The 14,903-nt window shown below is 37.9% G+C and overlaps 2 protein-coding genes across 3 annotated transcripts in view; one reads left to right on the plus strand and one right to left on the minus strand.

Moving 5' to 3' along the window:
- The window catches only part of LOC137642498 (uncharacterized), a 297,295-nt gene that overhangs the window by 142,770 nt on the left and 139,622 nt on the right, over positions 1-14,903 (plus strand). The gene's annotated exons all lie outside the window — the stretch shown is intronic.
- Positions 9,586-14,903, minus strand: part of LOC137642497 (leucine-rich repeat-containing protein 28-like) — a 60,609-nt gene continuing 55,291 nt past the window's right edge. The window contains exon 8 of one of the 2 annotated variants that reach the window (XM_068375103.1): positions 9,586-10,379. In XM_068375103.1, coding sequence (XP_068231204.1) covers positions 9,842-10,379 — 538 coding nt within the window. In that variant the 3' untranslated portion in view covers positions 9,586-9,841. The remainder of the gene's footprint in view (positions 10,380-14,903) is intronic. The other variant, XM_068375102.1, reaches the window with a different exon arrangement.

The raw sequence follows: 14,903 nt of genomic DNA on the forward strand, positions 1-14,903 counted from the left end.
GGTCAACTTACCGAAGTCTTTGATGTTTTAGGATTATTTACGGTAGGTCTACATTTCATATAATCCATTTAAGGCTTATATCGATTATCCCTTCTTAATTTGATGAATTTACTTATTTTAATTTGTTGGCCCCTTGTTTCAGGAACCATAAACTAAAGGAACCCTTCTCTACTACATTGGATCCTTCTCTCTGGTTACAGTTCACTTTCCCTTTACCCACACATACACCGAATAGTCTGGCCTATTCTTTACAGATTCCCCTCTGTCCTCATACACATGACAACACTGAGATTACCAAACAATTCTTCTTCACCCAAGGGGTTAACTACTGTACTGTAATTGTTCAGTGGCCACTTTCCTCTTGGTAAGGGTAGAAGAGACTCTTTATCCATGATAAGCAGCTCTTCTAGGAGAAGGACACTCCAAAATCAAACCATTGTTCTCTAGTCTTGGGTAGTGCCATAGCCTCTGTACCATGGTCTTCCACTATCTTAGGTTAGAGTTCTCTTGCTTGAGGGTACACTCGGGCACACTATTCTATCTAATATCTCTTCCTCGTGTTTTGTTAAAGTTTTTATAGTTTACATAAGAGATATTTATTTTATTATTCTTAAAATATTTATTTTTTCCTTGTTTCCTTTCCTCACTCGGCTATTTTCCTTGTTGGAGCCCCTAGGCTTATAGCATTCTGCTTTTCCCACTAGGGTTGTAGCTTAGCAATTATTAATAATAATAATAATAATAATAATAATAATAATAATAATAATAATAATAATACCTGGGGCTAGACGGTAATTGGCACTTTGTCTTTACTGTAGCCAACCCACTCATTTAGATATGACATATCTATTTTGACATTGTTAATAGTTTATATATGACATATCTGTTTTGACGTTGTTACTGTGCCCTGGTCAACTTACTACCTGTGCTTTACAATTACTGAACTAACATTGACCATTCACTAGGGAAATGTCTTCTGTGATTCTACCGTTAATCACTGATACTTATTATCAGATAAAGAGGATGGCAATAATTGAAATAAAATATACTAACTGGCAACTCCACGAGTTTTTAACGAACTGCGTACGATGAATTTTGCAATTTGTTGCATCAGTTTTGACGCGAACTATATATAGTTTGTTAGTGTACAGGTGTACTGGTTATCTTATTATGATGAAAAAAACATCCTGTGATAGCAGATTACTCGGTCTTTTGTATGATTACGTTCACTGACTGTATCCAAGCTGAACAACTCGGTATTATACAGTATTTTAATGTTACTGTTCTTGAAATATTTTAATTGTTCATTACTTCTCTTGTGGTTTATTTATTTCCTTTCCTCTCTGGGCTATTTTTCCCTGTTCGAGCATTGGGCTATGGCATCCTGTTTTTCCAACTACGGTTGTAGCTTAGCTAATAATAATAATAATAATAATAATAATAATAATAATAATAATAATAATAATAATAATATAATAGGCAAAGCATCCATTGAAACTTTTTTGAACATTGGTAACATTTCTCACTGAAATTGGCAACACTTCTTGCTATTTTTAATGCGTCATTTTCTGTTAAGAATTAATAGTGATATATATATATATATATATATATATATATATATATATATATATATATATATATATATATATGTATGTATATACATATATATACATACATACATACATACATACATACATACAATTTGCCCATTATAATGTATGAATTTATTATTATTGTTATCTCATTTGCAAAAAAAAATAAAAAAAAAGTAATTTCGAATAAATACTATTTTCTTTAGTTATGGGTAATGTTGAAGAATTGGAGTACAGTATGGTGGTGGTTTGAAAGTTCCACCCACGAAAATTCCTCCCAGAAAATTCCACCATAACAAATTTCACCCATAGTTAAGTTCCACTCACAAAAAAAATCCTCCAAAAAAATCAACATAAAAAGTTTCACTCATGGTAAAATTTCATCAAAAATTTCTACCAGAAAATTCCATCTTCAAAAATGCCATCAATGATAAATTCCACCCTCGAAAATTTCTCCCAGAAAATTCCACCATCAAAAAATCCTCCCAGAAAGTTTCACCTACAATTAAGTTTCACCCACGAAAATTCCTCCCAGAAAATTCCATCATAAAAATTTCACCTATAGTTAAGTTCCACCCACGAAAATTCCTCCCAGAAAATTCCACCATCAGAATTTGCACCCACAGTAAAGTTCCACCCACAAAAATTCTTTCCTGAAAATTTCATCATCAAAAATTTCACCCATGGTAAAGTTCCAAACACGAAAATTCTTTACAGAAAATTCCACCATCAAAATTGTTCCCCGTGGAATATTCCACCCTTTGAAAATTTTATCTATTATTCTTTTTTCTCTCCTAAATTAAATAACCATAATCATTAAACATCCACATCTTGTTGCTTAATCACTTTAAACGACCATCTTCATTAAACGACCATCTTCATTAAACGCCCATTATTTAAAATGTTTAATTAATTCAAACAATTGTTTCTCTCCAATATTTACAGTTACTTAATAACCAAAGAGATCACCTACAATTTTTATTTTTCGTTAAATCCTCTTTGATTTACGTGTAAACAATTAACCAATGCAATGTATCATGGATTTTTAGATTATCTTTGCACAACGCTTTCACTTCAGTGTTTGTTATTGCTGATGCGTCAGGATGTTTATATAATTTAAGTCAGCGCTGCTGGCGTAAGATTTATGAGATAGAGAAGAAGGTTCGTTATGATACTGACTTTGTTTGCTTGGAAAGTGAAATCATTTTATCGTGGATTGGTTTCTGATGATGAATATAAGACTACAGGTTTTATTTCCTATTTTGAACGGTGCTGTTTTTGTATGCGATCTCAAAGTCGTGCATTAGCTTTGGTGTGCAATCTCGCTTCACTTCATGGCGAAGCAAGAACCATTAGATTTTCTAAAATAAATAAAAAAAAAGAATATATATATATATATATATATATATATATATATATATATATATATATATATATATACCAGGAATAATTATCTATGAAATAATAATAATCAATCATTGATGTTAGCCTGTGCAGCTTAACATTACTGGCTGCCAGTACAGACAGAGCTTGACGTTTTTAGGGGGTTAGACACGTACGGGTGTGGACGTGTGTTTCAGTGCTCTGTATCGAATCTGGCTTTAAACGGAATCATTGTGTATTTCGTTGTTTGTACTATGAAAAATCTCTTTGTGGGTGTTTGCTAGTGTTGACATTAGTGAAATATAGTGCTAAAAATCAGTGGTTTCCTTGTATGTGAGGTCTGTAGTGAAAGGCCTGACCCAGCATTTTTGCGTTGGGGTGGGGCTACTTGAAAAGTTCATTGAAATAATGATTCAATATGTCTTTCCTTAGAAAACGAAAAGGAAGACGTAATCCCGTGAATGATCTCGGTCTATTTATGAATGAAATTGACGAGGTACTCACAGGAAGGGAGGAAAGTATAATGGCAGCAGCTTATGAAGAATGTGATGACGGAGGCAATCATGGCATGTGTGGGCACTGTGAGTCCTATGTCAATGATGGGATGCAATGCGACCAATGCCGAAGATGGTACCATGATGAAAAAGCTTGCTCTAATTTAAAGGATGGTTCAAGTACTCTTTTAAAAAGCAGGAACATCATTTATAAATGTCCAAAATGTGTTGAGTCTGCATGTGTTGATGACATAACGAGACTAAGCATCATCATAGAGGAGATGAAGGTAAATGTACAACAACAGATGTCTGGTTTTATGGATATGATAACTGCTCAATACATGGATATGCGTCAAGAAATTGTCGAGCTGAAAGAGAAACTTATGGAATATGAAAAAGAGAATGTGACCAAGACTACATATGCAAGTAAGTTAAAATCAAGAAACACTTTGGTTATAAAATCTACGGAGGAAAATAAGAAGGCTTCAGATATCAAGAAAACTATCATGAAGAAGATAACCACGAATGTCGAACAGGTCAAAACCTCTAAACAAGGCCACTTGGTAGTTAATTTTGCGGATAAAACTGGGTTAGAAAAGGCTAAAAATGACTTAGAAGAGGTCAAGAATGACATTAAGGTAGAAGTAGATAAAAAGGATCTACTTAAACCGAAGATCAAGGTCTGCAATATTGATGAAAATGAAGATGATATAATTGCCAGTATAATGGAGAAGAATGAATGGTTGAATGATATATGTGAAAATGAAGAAGACTTTAAATTGATCAGGAAGTTTAAATCAAGACAAAGCGGTAAATTACATGTCATTATAAAGTGTAGTCCAACTATCAGGAAAGTCTTCCGTAAAAGAGATGATAGAGTATATACCACGCTTGGAGGATGCTGTAAAATCTATGATTCCTACAATGTATTTCAGTGTTATAAATGCCAAGAATTTGGTCATTCTGCTGAAAATTGTAGCAAGACTCAGGTATGTGCCAAGTGTAGCCAGGATCATCGAACCACGGATTGTAATGTAAATACGTTAAAGTGTCATAACTGCACAATGAGGAATTACAATGATACGAATCATAGGACATATGATGATAACTGTAAGGTATACAAGGAGGAGCTTACCAGGATAAAAAATAGAACCGATCATGGAGTCTAGCCCATTGGTTAAGTGTGGTCTGATAAATATTCAATCGGTGGGGAATAAAACCTTAGAGATTAGAAATCTTATTAACGAGATGGAATTAGATTTATGCTTATTAACGGAAACTTGGTTGCAGGGAAATATTAGTGATAACTCAAAGATTCAGGAGATGACACCGTGTACTCATGATTTCTATCACGTACCAAGAAAGGACAAAACTGGAGGAGGAGTGGGTGTCTTTGTGTCGAAAACTTTCTCTAGGGTTTCTATCATGAATGAAATGGTATTTGAAACGTTTGAATATATCTGTTTAAAACTGACAAGAAACAATAAGGTATTGAATATAATATCATTATATAGACCACCAGCGAGTAATATGACTAAATTCATTGAAGAATTTAGTATTCTTGTGGGTGTGGTGGACGATATTAAAAATACATTAATTGGTGGAGACTTCAACTGTTGGGTAGATGATGAAAATGATAATAAGGCTAAAGAACTCAAGGAAGTATTTGAGATGTTTAATTTAATAAACAGTGTTTTGGTATCAACGTCAGTAGGTGGTCATACACTCGACTTGGTCATATGTGGAAAAGACTCAGACCTAATAAAAAACCTTGAAGTGGAACCAGACTTTGAGATCTCAAAAACACATAAACTCATCACCTTTAATGTTAATATAAATTGCACCAGAGTATTGAAAAAATGGATCACATATAGGGAACGGGAAAATTTTGATGCTGAGAATTTTATTGAAGCTAGTGTAGCGCAAATGTCTTGTGTGAACACACAATGTGAACATATGGTAGACATAGAATGTGTTGGGTGCTATACCAAGAAATACAACGACAATTTTGGAAAAATGTACGATACCATGTGTCCCATAAAGAACAAACAAATAGTGGTACGCGAAAATGTTAGATGGTATAATAGTGAACTATTAAAGGCAAAAAGACACAGACGTAAGATGGAAGGTAGATGGAAAAGAGCCAAATCCTTACAAGCCAGAAATCTATATAATAAGGCCAGAAATGACTATAACATCCTGTTAGAAAAAACAAAAAGAAAATTCTACAACGGCGAATGTAAAAAAACTAATAACATGAAGGACTTTCATAAAAACCTTGATGATTTGATGGGATTAAAGAAAAAATATGTCTTGCCTGATAATGTTTGTGCAGAGAGTTTTGCTATATTCTTTAGTGAAAAAATTGATAAAATCTATAGAGGCTTCCCCCAAAATCACTTGGAGGGACAGTCAGCTATGCCAGTGAAAGAGGGAAAGAAGTTAATAAAATTTAGGGAGATAAATATGTGCGACTTGTTAAAGGTTATGAGAGAGATGAAGAATACATATTGTGGAAACGACCCTTTCCCAAACAGTTCAATAATTGAAGCTCCAAACAAACAAGTCGTATATAATATTTACCTGAACATAATTAACCTAAGTATATCGCAATCCTGTTTTCCTAGCTGTGAAAAAACTGCGTTGATCAAACCAATTTACAAAGGGAAAGGTGATGTAAACGAGCTAAATTCATATAGGCCCATTTCAAATTTATCCTACATGTCAAAGCTTATTGAAAAAGTCATAAGTGAGCAATTGTGGGCGCATATTGACGAGTTACAGGTATTCCCGGAAAATCAATCGGCCTACAGAGCTAATCATTCTACAGAAACTACTTTGTGCTCAATAATGAATGATATGATAGGTCTTCTTGATGGGGGAAAGTGTGGAATTTTAATTATGTTAGATCTTAGTGCTGCTTTTGACACTGTTGTGCACGAGTACTTACTTGACGACTTGAAGTCTATTGGAGTGACTCAGGAAGCACTGAAATTTTTGCGAAGTTACTTAGTGAACAGGAAGACTATTGTAGAAGTTTCTGGAAACCGATCCAATGAGAGAATTCTTATGAAGGGTGTACCACAGGGTAGTGTCCTGGGCCCTATCTTGTTTAACATATATACTATCGAGCTATCACACATCTTGAAAAAACACAAAGTGGGTTTTAAACTATATGCAGATGATACTCAGTTTTACCTCTCAATTTCAACAACACAAGATACAAAGAAGAAAATTGATGAGATAATGACTGAAATAAAAACATGGATGCAGAGGAAAAAGCTCAAATTAAATGATGATAAAACAGAATGTATGTTCTTTGGCACAAGGGTGGCTTTGAAGAATTACCAGTTAATTCAAAGTATAAAAATTGGTGATGCTGATGTTGGGATTGTGCCTGTTGTGAAAAATTTGGGTGTACTGATAGACTGTAATTTGTCAATGAAGGACCAAATTGTGAACACAGTGAAAGTGTGTAACTATCACCTGAGAAACATAGCATTTATTAGAAAATATTTAACAGAGGGCAGTACAAAAATTTTAGTGGTGAGTCATGTAATATCAAGGCTTGATTATTGCAATTCTCTGTACTACAAATTGCCCAATACACTACTAAGGAAGCTTCAAAATGTGCAAAACCGGGCGGCTAGACTGATAAAAGGCATTAAATTTCGGGAGAGAATAACTCCTGCACTGATCGATCTACATTGGTTACCTGTTAAGGCTAGGATTGAATTTAAAATTTGCTTGTTGACTCACAAAGCACTTACAGGTGATAAGCCAAAATATCTTCGTGATTGCTTGATCCCCTACCCTGAAGCTACCAGCGCCACTGTAAGAGTTAGACATGCAGATGACCCCCATAGACTATTCGAAATTAGTGTGAATCATGCAATAGGAGGAAGAACGTTCAGTTATGCTGCACCGAGACTCTTTAACGACCTTCCACTCGATGTCAAGACTAGCACAAATGTGGCTGCCTTCAAGAAAAACCTGAAGACTTATCTTTTTAGAAAGTGTTATAATAGTGACCTGAAAACTATTAAGCCTGAATACAAATGCTAGCGAAATAACTGATAACGATACAGAGCAAAATATTAACTGGAAAGGAATTATTTTTTCATACACCAAGGCCCGCCTGAACAGACCTTGTGTTTGATGGAGGGCGAGAAATAAACCTCTAAAAGTAAAAGTAAAAGTAAAGTAAGTTTATGTTTTCACGAGCAAAGCGAGCCGCACGGCGAAGAAAAACCATTAGATTTTCTGTTATTCCTATTTTTTACCTATTAAAAATATAAAAATTACATACCAAAGTAAAAGAATAATTTCTGAGATCACGCCATAAATGAGATCGCATACCAAAACAGAACCTTTAGAACAAACTTATATTGGTGTTTCAGCGTGAAAGAGGGGAACTTAGACAAAGAGGTGAACCTCTTTTCCCTATTAAAATGTTGTATGTACATGAATGTACTCTAAGTGTTGTACCGAGAACTAACAATCGTGTGGAAGTGTTTAATAATTATTCATTTAAGATAATAAATTTCATTTGATGTAATGAATAATTAACGGAAACAAAGTATCATTTATAAAATAAATATTTTGTGGGTAGAATTTTACATTGGTGGAATTTCCTGGGTAGAATTTTCTGGGGGCATTTTTGTGGGTGTTATTTTCGTGGGTTAATTTTCTTGAAGGAATCTTCGTGGGTTGATTTTTCTGGGAGGAATTTTTGGGGGTGGAATTTTCATGGGTGCAATTTCCATGGGAGGAATTTTCATGGGTGCAATTTTCTGGGAGGAATTTTTGTGGGTGCCATTTTCTGGAAGGAAGTTTCGTTGGTGGAATTTTGTGGGAGGAATTTTCTGGGTGGAATTTTTTGGGGAGGAATATTGGTAGGTGGAATGTTTTGGGAGGAATTTTTGGGGGTGGAATTTTCTGGGAGGAATTTGTGTGGATCCATTTTTCTGGGAGGAATTTTTATGGGTGCAATTTTCTGGGAGAAATTTTCATGGGTGCAATTTTCTGGGAGGAATTTGTGTGGATCCATTTTTCTGGGAGGAATTTTCATGGGTGTAATTTTCTGGGAGGAATTTTCATGGGTGCAATTTCCATGGGAGGAATTTTCATGGGTGCAATTTTCTGGGAGGAATTTTTGTGGGTGCCATTTTCTGGAAGGAAGTTTCGTTGGTGGAATTTTGTGGGAGGAATTTTCTGGGTGGAATTTTTTGGGGAGGAATATTGGTAGGTGGAATGTTTTGGGAGGAATTTTTGGGGGTGGAATTTTCTGGGAGGAATTTGTATGGATCCATTTTTCTGGGAGGAATTTTTATGGGTGCAATTTTCTGGGAGAATTTTCATGGGTGCAATTTTCTGGGAGGAATTTTCATGGGTGCAATTTTCTGGGAGGAATTTTTGTGGGTGCCATTTTCTGGAAGGAAGTTTCGTGGGTGGAATTTTGTGGGAGGAATTTTCTGGGTGGAATTTTTTGGGGAGGAATATTGGTAGGTGGAATGTTTAGGGAGGAATTTTTGTGGGTGGAATTATCTGGGAGGAATTTTTGGGGGTGCAATTTTCTGGGAGGAATTTGTGTGGATCCATTTTTCTGGGAGGAATTTTCATGGGTGCAATTTTCCGGGAGGAATTTTCATGGGTGCAATTTTCTGGGAGGAATTTTCATGGGTGCAATTTTCTGGGAGGAATTTTCATGGGTACAATTTTCTGGGAGGAATTTTCATGGGTACAATTTTCTGGGAGGAATTTTCATGGGTGCCATTTTCTGGAAGGAAGTTTCGTGGGAGGAATTTTCTGGGTGGAATTTTTTGGGGAGGAATTTTGGTAGGTGGAATGTTTAGGGAGGAATTTTTGTGGGTGGAATTATCTGGGAGGAATTGTTGGGGGTGGAATTTTCTGGGAGGAATTTGTGTGGGTGCAATTTTCTGGGAGGAATTTTCGTGTGTGGAATTTACATGGCATCCACTTCGGTAATAATTGTATTAGTTTTCCTCTTAAGTGGAATTGACTTTATTATTTTATATAAATTTGCAACCAATTAATTGATAGTAAAGTTTGAAACTCATCTTAAAATGCCATACCATGTTAGTTGATATAAATCTAGATCAATAAATGAAAGGAAAAAAATAATTCTTATTAAAATTCATTGATATATAGTATGGTCATTGTTATTTACAATTCATTTGCCACAGCAATATTACATAAGGCACATGTCTGCATAAAGATAAAAAGAAGAGAACATGGATTTATAAAAAACAAGTAATAGTTATTATTTTAACAAATCAGTGAAGTTACAAAAATATATATCGTTTCTCAAAAGTATCACTTAGAAAGCACCGCCTGAAACACGTACAGAAGTCATACTTGAACCATACAGGCATTTTCCAATTGTCTATTCAACCACAGTGAGAAATTATCTCTCATTATTCTCACCTCTTCTTGATGTCGAACATTGCATGTATCACAGCAAAAGTATAAAACAGTTGGCACAATATTCTCTAGTCTCCCAGGCCTTTGAGTGACTCTCACTGTTATCACCTTGATGCTACAGTAAGTAAATACCGGGCACTTGCATCTCTCATAATTGCAATAAGACACAGGACCCACCTGCAGAAGACAGTGTATATTTGGAGGAACGGATCTCAGAGATAAATTATCAAATTTCGTACCAAAGTGGGTTTTTCTGCTGGCATTAGCAGAAAATATCCTTCGCTTCTCCTTCCAGACTGAACGTAAACACAATTCGAAGAGAGGTGACACCGTGAAGCCCTTGTTCGGTGCACTTATCTTGTTTAGCTGAGGGGGAAGTGTCAGGCACTTAGGATCATCATTTCTTGTAGTTTTTGAAGTACAAACAAACACTGAGTTATTGACTATCACTGATTCTTGGAAACACCTGGAAAATATAAAATATTTATTCTAAAAATCCTCCATTCCTTATTAAAGGTTCTTCAAACATCTACTGCAAATGCATCATTCATATTCTTACAATGTAATACAGTACTGTATCCTGGAAAATTCTGTATTAAGAAACAAGTCTTACAGTTCTTAACATGTTCTGCATCCACTTAACAAGTATTTTTTTCCTCTACCATCCATGCTGGTATGAAGAATAATTTTTTTTTCCTTTTAGGTAACTTCACAATTTAAGCAAATCACAACAATTTTTATATATTTTTTCCTTCGTATCTCAATGCTTAATTTGAGCTTCTAATCCATGTATGTTAGCCATTACAATTTTGAAGGTCTAAATCTTTCAAACTTGTCTTTTGAGACATCATCTAATTCAAACTGATATGTATATATTTTCATAAAGAAAATAGAATAGTTCATATTTCACTGATGTATCAGTACTGTATTACTGTGATTGCCGACCATCTGGAAAAACTGAGATTTAAACACTATACTGCATCTAAATTAGCTAAGTAGCTCTATAGGCTGTGGACTATGCATTATAAATTTTATTAAACAAAAGCCTCTCTCATCCAAGTCACTTTATTGCCTCTCAAAATAGAAAAGTATACTGTATAGAATTAAAGAAGGTATCATGTAATAACGGATTTTGAGCGAAGCGAAAAATCTATTTTTGGGTAAGATGGCCATGTAGTCCTGATGGAAGTTCCTTAAAGGTAGCTTCCTAGGGTATATTACAACTACGGCGATATTCCCAGAGAATTTACCTTAAGGTACCCAGAATTCTAACTCCTGGAGCGAGTATCCCTAAAAAAGACCTTAGGGATATCGTAAATATCAGCGGACGTATTCTTGACACGCCACATAGCAATCTATACCCCGAATAGAGTTAACACTTCGTAGGGGTCAATTGGCAAGAAAACGAAAACGATAAGAAAAAGGGGGGAGCCGTTCGTAAGGCATCTCTCCTCCCCGTTTCGTAAGCGTGCCCTGCGCCGCTCGCGGCGCCATCTGTATTCCTTGTAGCGATACACGAGGTGCTACAGATACTGTATGTAGGGAGGGGTCCTACAGCCCTTTTCTTTTTTTTTTTTTTCTTTTTTTGAAAAGGGACAGGGCGGGTCCATCAGGACGACATGGCCATCTTACCCAAAAATAGATTTTTCGCTTCGCTCAAAAACCGGTATTTTGGGCTCAAGCCATGTCGTCCTGATGGAAGTATACCAGAACATTACTGTATCTGTGGGTTCTCAATACGTGCCGTACTCCTCAGAAATGTTTCTTAGTCAACTCGACTGAAAGACCTAAGATGTTACCGTTATACATCTTTTCACTAATCATAAACCATGAAAGCGCTTCCTGCCCCCTACAGGGAGGAGTCCTACTAGACTCTAGAAACGAACGAAGAGTACACATACCTATGTATAACTCACTCGCAAGCCGATACAATATAGTGGTCTCACTCTATATGAAGTAAAGCATAGTCCTTACGGAACTACAGCATCCAAGGGAAAAACCGACCAGCCCCCTGGTCGAAGTAGAATTGGACAAAAGGTTATATCTGCGTAGGATTAAACTTGCTGCCGCTACCGTCCTCTGAGAAGGATGGAGCCCTTTAAGCTAAGGAAAGTATAAACCAGTGCAACAAGGCTTGCATTAAGGAACAGGCTATTATAGATATCCCCGATTAATATACATAGGCTGAATGCTCAATAATTGAAACGAAATCAATATAGGTGAAGGAGACGCAAGGTTCCCGAGAACAAGTTTATTGATTAACAATAAATAGACATGGTTACCACAATTATATACATATGATAGGTGGATGACCAAAAATTTGCACAAGTACTGTAGTACATGGATATATGGTTATCTGAAAGAAAAACAATCAGGTTACTTTTCACATACCAAGGTATCAAAGTTAAAAGTCCATGTTACTAGCCACTGACATTAGCGTCAGAAACGCTCGGCACACCTGTCTGTACTTGTGCTACAATCACCATAACGCCGGAACAGTTATTGTGGGCTCCCAGAGCCTTCACTTCTAGTTATAGCAACGCATATAACTATACACTCACCCAAGAATCAAAGTCCCAATTAAATCCACTGTTCCTCGCAGAGTTAAACAACAGGGTTAACGACGCAACCAACTGCTACCACAGACCTCTTTAGCTGCTCCACTTGCTTAGCATAGTGGCGAAAGAATACCCTGGAAGACTTCCAGCCAGTGTATGAACGAAGGTGTTCAAAATCCATAAAGTTAAAGAAGTTTAAGGATGAAGCAACTTTCCTCGGATCATGACCTGCGGGTGAACTGTCAGGATCCGCTCTGCGAATAAAGTATGTAATTTTCGCCCTGAGTTGATTTAAAGATAAATTCGAGCCCGATGTTTCTCCTCTGAATAGTTGACCCCCATGGAAGTCTGAAGTTCTACGAAGATAGACCTTTAGGCATTCTACGGAACATAGAGATGCATCTTCTTTCAGAGGGCAGATTCTCCAGGGACCCCACCTGTTGGTGGGCAACTCGTTCTTAGCGAGAAACGTAGGGTCCGGAAACAGGTTCAGTTCTCCCCCATCCAGGAACTGAACCCGGCCCTCCTCTCTCGAGAGGGCTACAATCTCACTAACTCTGGCCCCAGAAGCTAGGGCAAAAAGGAAGATCACTTTTTGAGTCAGATCCTTCAGTGCACACTCCTCATTATCAAGTAATGAGGCAAAATGAAGGACTTTGTCTAAAGACCATGAAATAGGCTTTGGAGGAGCTGAAGGTCTAAGCCTGGCACAGGCCTTCGGGATCTTGTTAAAAATCTCGTTAGCGAGGTCTACCTGGAAGGCATACAGAATGGGCCTTGTCAGAGCCGACTTACATGTAGAAATCGTGTTAGCCGCCAGCCCCTGTCCGTGGAGGTGGATGAAGAAGGATAGGCAGAAATCCGAAGAGATCTCATGCGGATTCTTGTCTTTGACAAAGGCTACCCATTTTTTCCATGCTGATTCGTACTGCCTTCTAGTAGACTTGCACTTATATTCTTCCAGGAAGTCGATGCTATCTTTCGAAATTCCGAACCGCTTCTTCACCGCTAGGGAGAGAAAATCATGAGCTGCAGGGTCCGGGTTTTCTGTAATGAAGCGTAGACAGTCGACTTCTGGACTTGCTGGGACAGAACTGGGTCCGGGAGTGGTAGAAACTCTAGTCGTAGTTCCAGAGCTAGAGGGAACCATACACTGTTCGGCCACTTGTGGGCCACTATCGCTGCTACTCCCTTGAAGGATCTCAGTTTGTTGAGGACCCTCAACATCAGATTGTGAGGGGGAAACAGGTAGATCCTGGACCATCTGTTCCAATCGAGGGACATCGCATCTACTGCTTTCGCCAAGGGGTCCTCGTACGGGGACACATATCTCGGCAACTTCTTGTTGTCCTTCGTCGCGAAGAGGTCTATCTGCAGTTCTGGGACTTGACTCGAGATGAAGGAGAATGATCCTGCGTCTAGGGACCATTCCGACTCTATCGGTGTAACCCTGGATAGAGCGTCCGCGGTCACATTCCGGACTCCTTGAAGGTGAACTGCTGACAGGTGCCACTTCTTCTTCTCCGCCAGTCGGAATATGGCTAACATTACCTGGTTGAGAGGTGGAGATCTCGATCCCCGCCGATTCAGACATTTCACTACCACCTCGCTGTCCAGTACCAACCTTACATGGATCGAGTGACGTGGGGATACTTTCTTCAGGGTAAGAAGCACTGCCATAGCTTCTAGAAAGTTTATGTGAAAGGTCCCGAATAGCTTGGACCAGGTCCCTTGTACTTTTTTTCCGATGGGAGTGACCTCCCCACCCTACCTTTGAGGCGTCTGTGTGAATTGTCACTGACGGGGGAGGTGGCTGAAGAGGTACTGCCCTCCTTAGACGACTGGCTTGAGACCACGGTCTGAGAAGAGAACGTAGCCGAAGTGGGACCGGTCTCTTCAAGTCCCTTCGCGCTTTTGATGCAAAGGTTCTCCAAACTCCCGCTGCATCCTTTAGCTGTGCTCTTAGCACTGGGTCTGTTACTGACGCGAACTGAAGAGAGCCCAGAACCCTCTCTTATTCGCGTCTTGATATCCTCTCGGAAACTAGAAGTCTCTTGACAGACCCCGCTATCTCCTTCCTTTTCGACATTGGAATGGAAAAACGGTGTGACACTAGGTCCCAGTGAATTCCAAACCACTGGAACCTCTGAGCTGGAGAAAGACGAGACTTCTTTCTGTTGATCATGAAACCTAGATATTCCAGGAACTGAATCACCTGTAGGGAAGCTTGTAAGCATTCCGCTCTGGATGCTGCCCACACCAACCAATCGTCCAGGTAGGCTACTACCTGGAACCCTTTTAGGCGTAACTGTTTGAGCGCTGCGCTCGCAAGCTTCGTAAAGATCATTGGGGCTATGTTTAGCCCGAAAGGCATCGCTCTGAAAGCGTAAAGTTTTTGTTGTAGCTTGAATCCTAGGTAGGGGGAGAGACGG

Source organism: Palaemon carinicauda, chromosome 6 (genome assembly GCF_036898095.1).
Source record: "Palaemon carinicauda isolate YSFRI2023 chromosome 6, ASM3689809v2, whole genome shotgun sequence".
Classification (NCBI taxonomy): domain Eukaryota; kingdom Metazoa; phylum Arthropoda; class Malacostraca; order Decapoda; family Palaemonidae; genus Palaemon; species Palaemon carinicauda.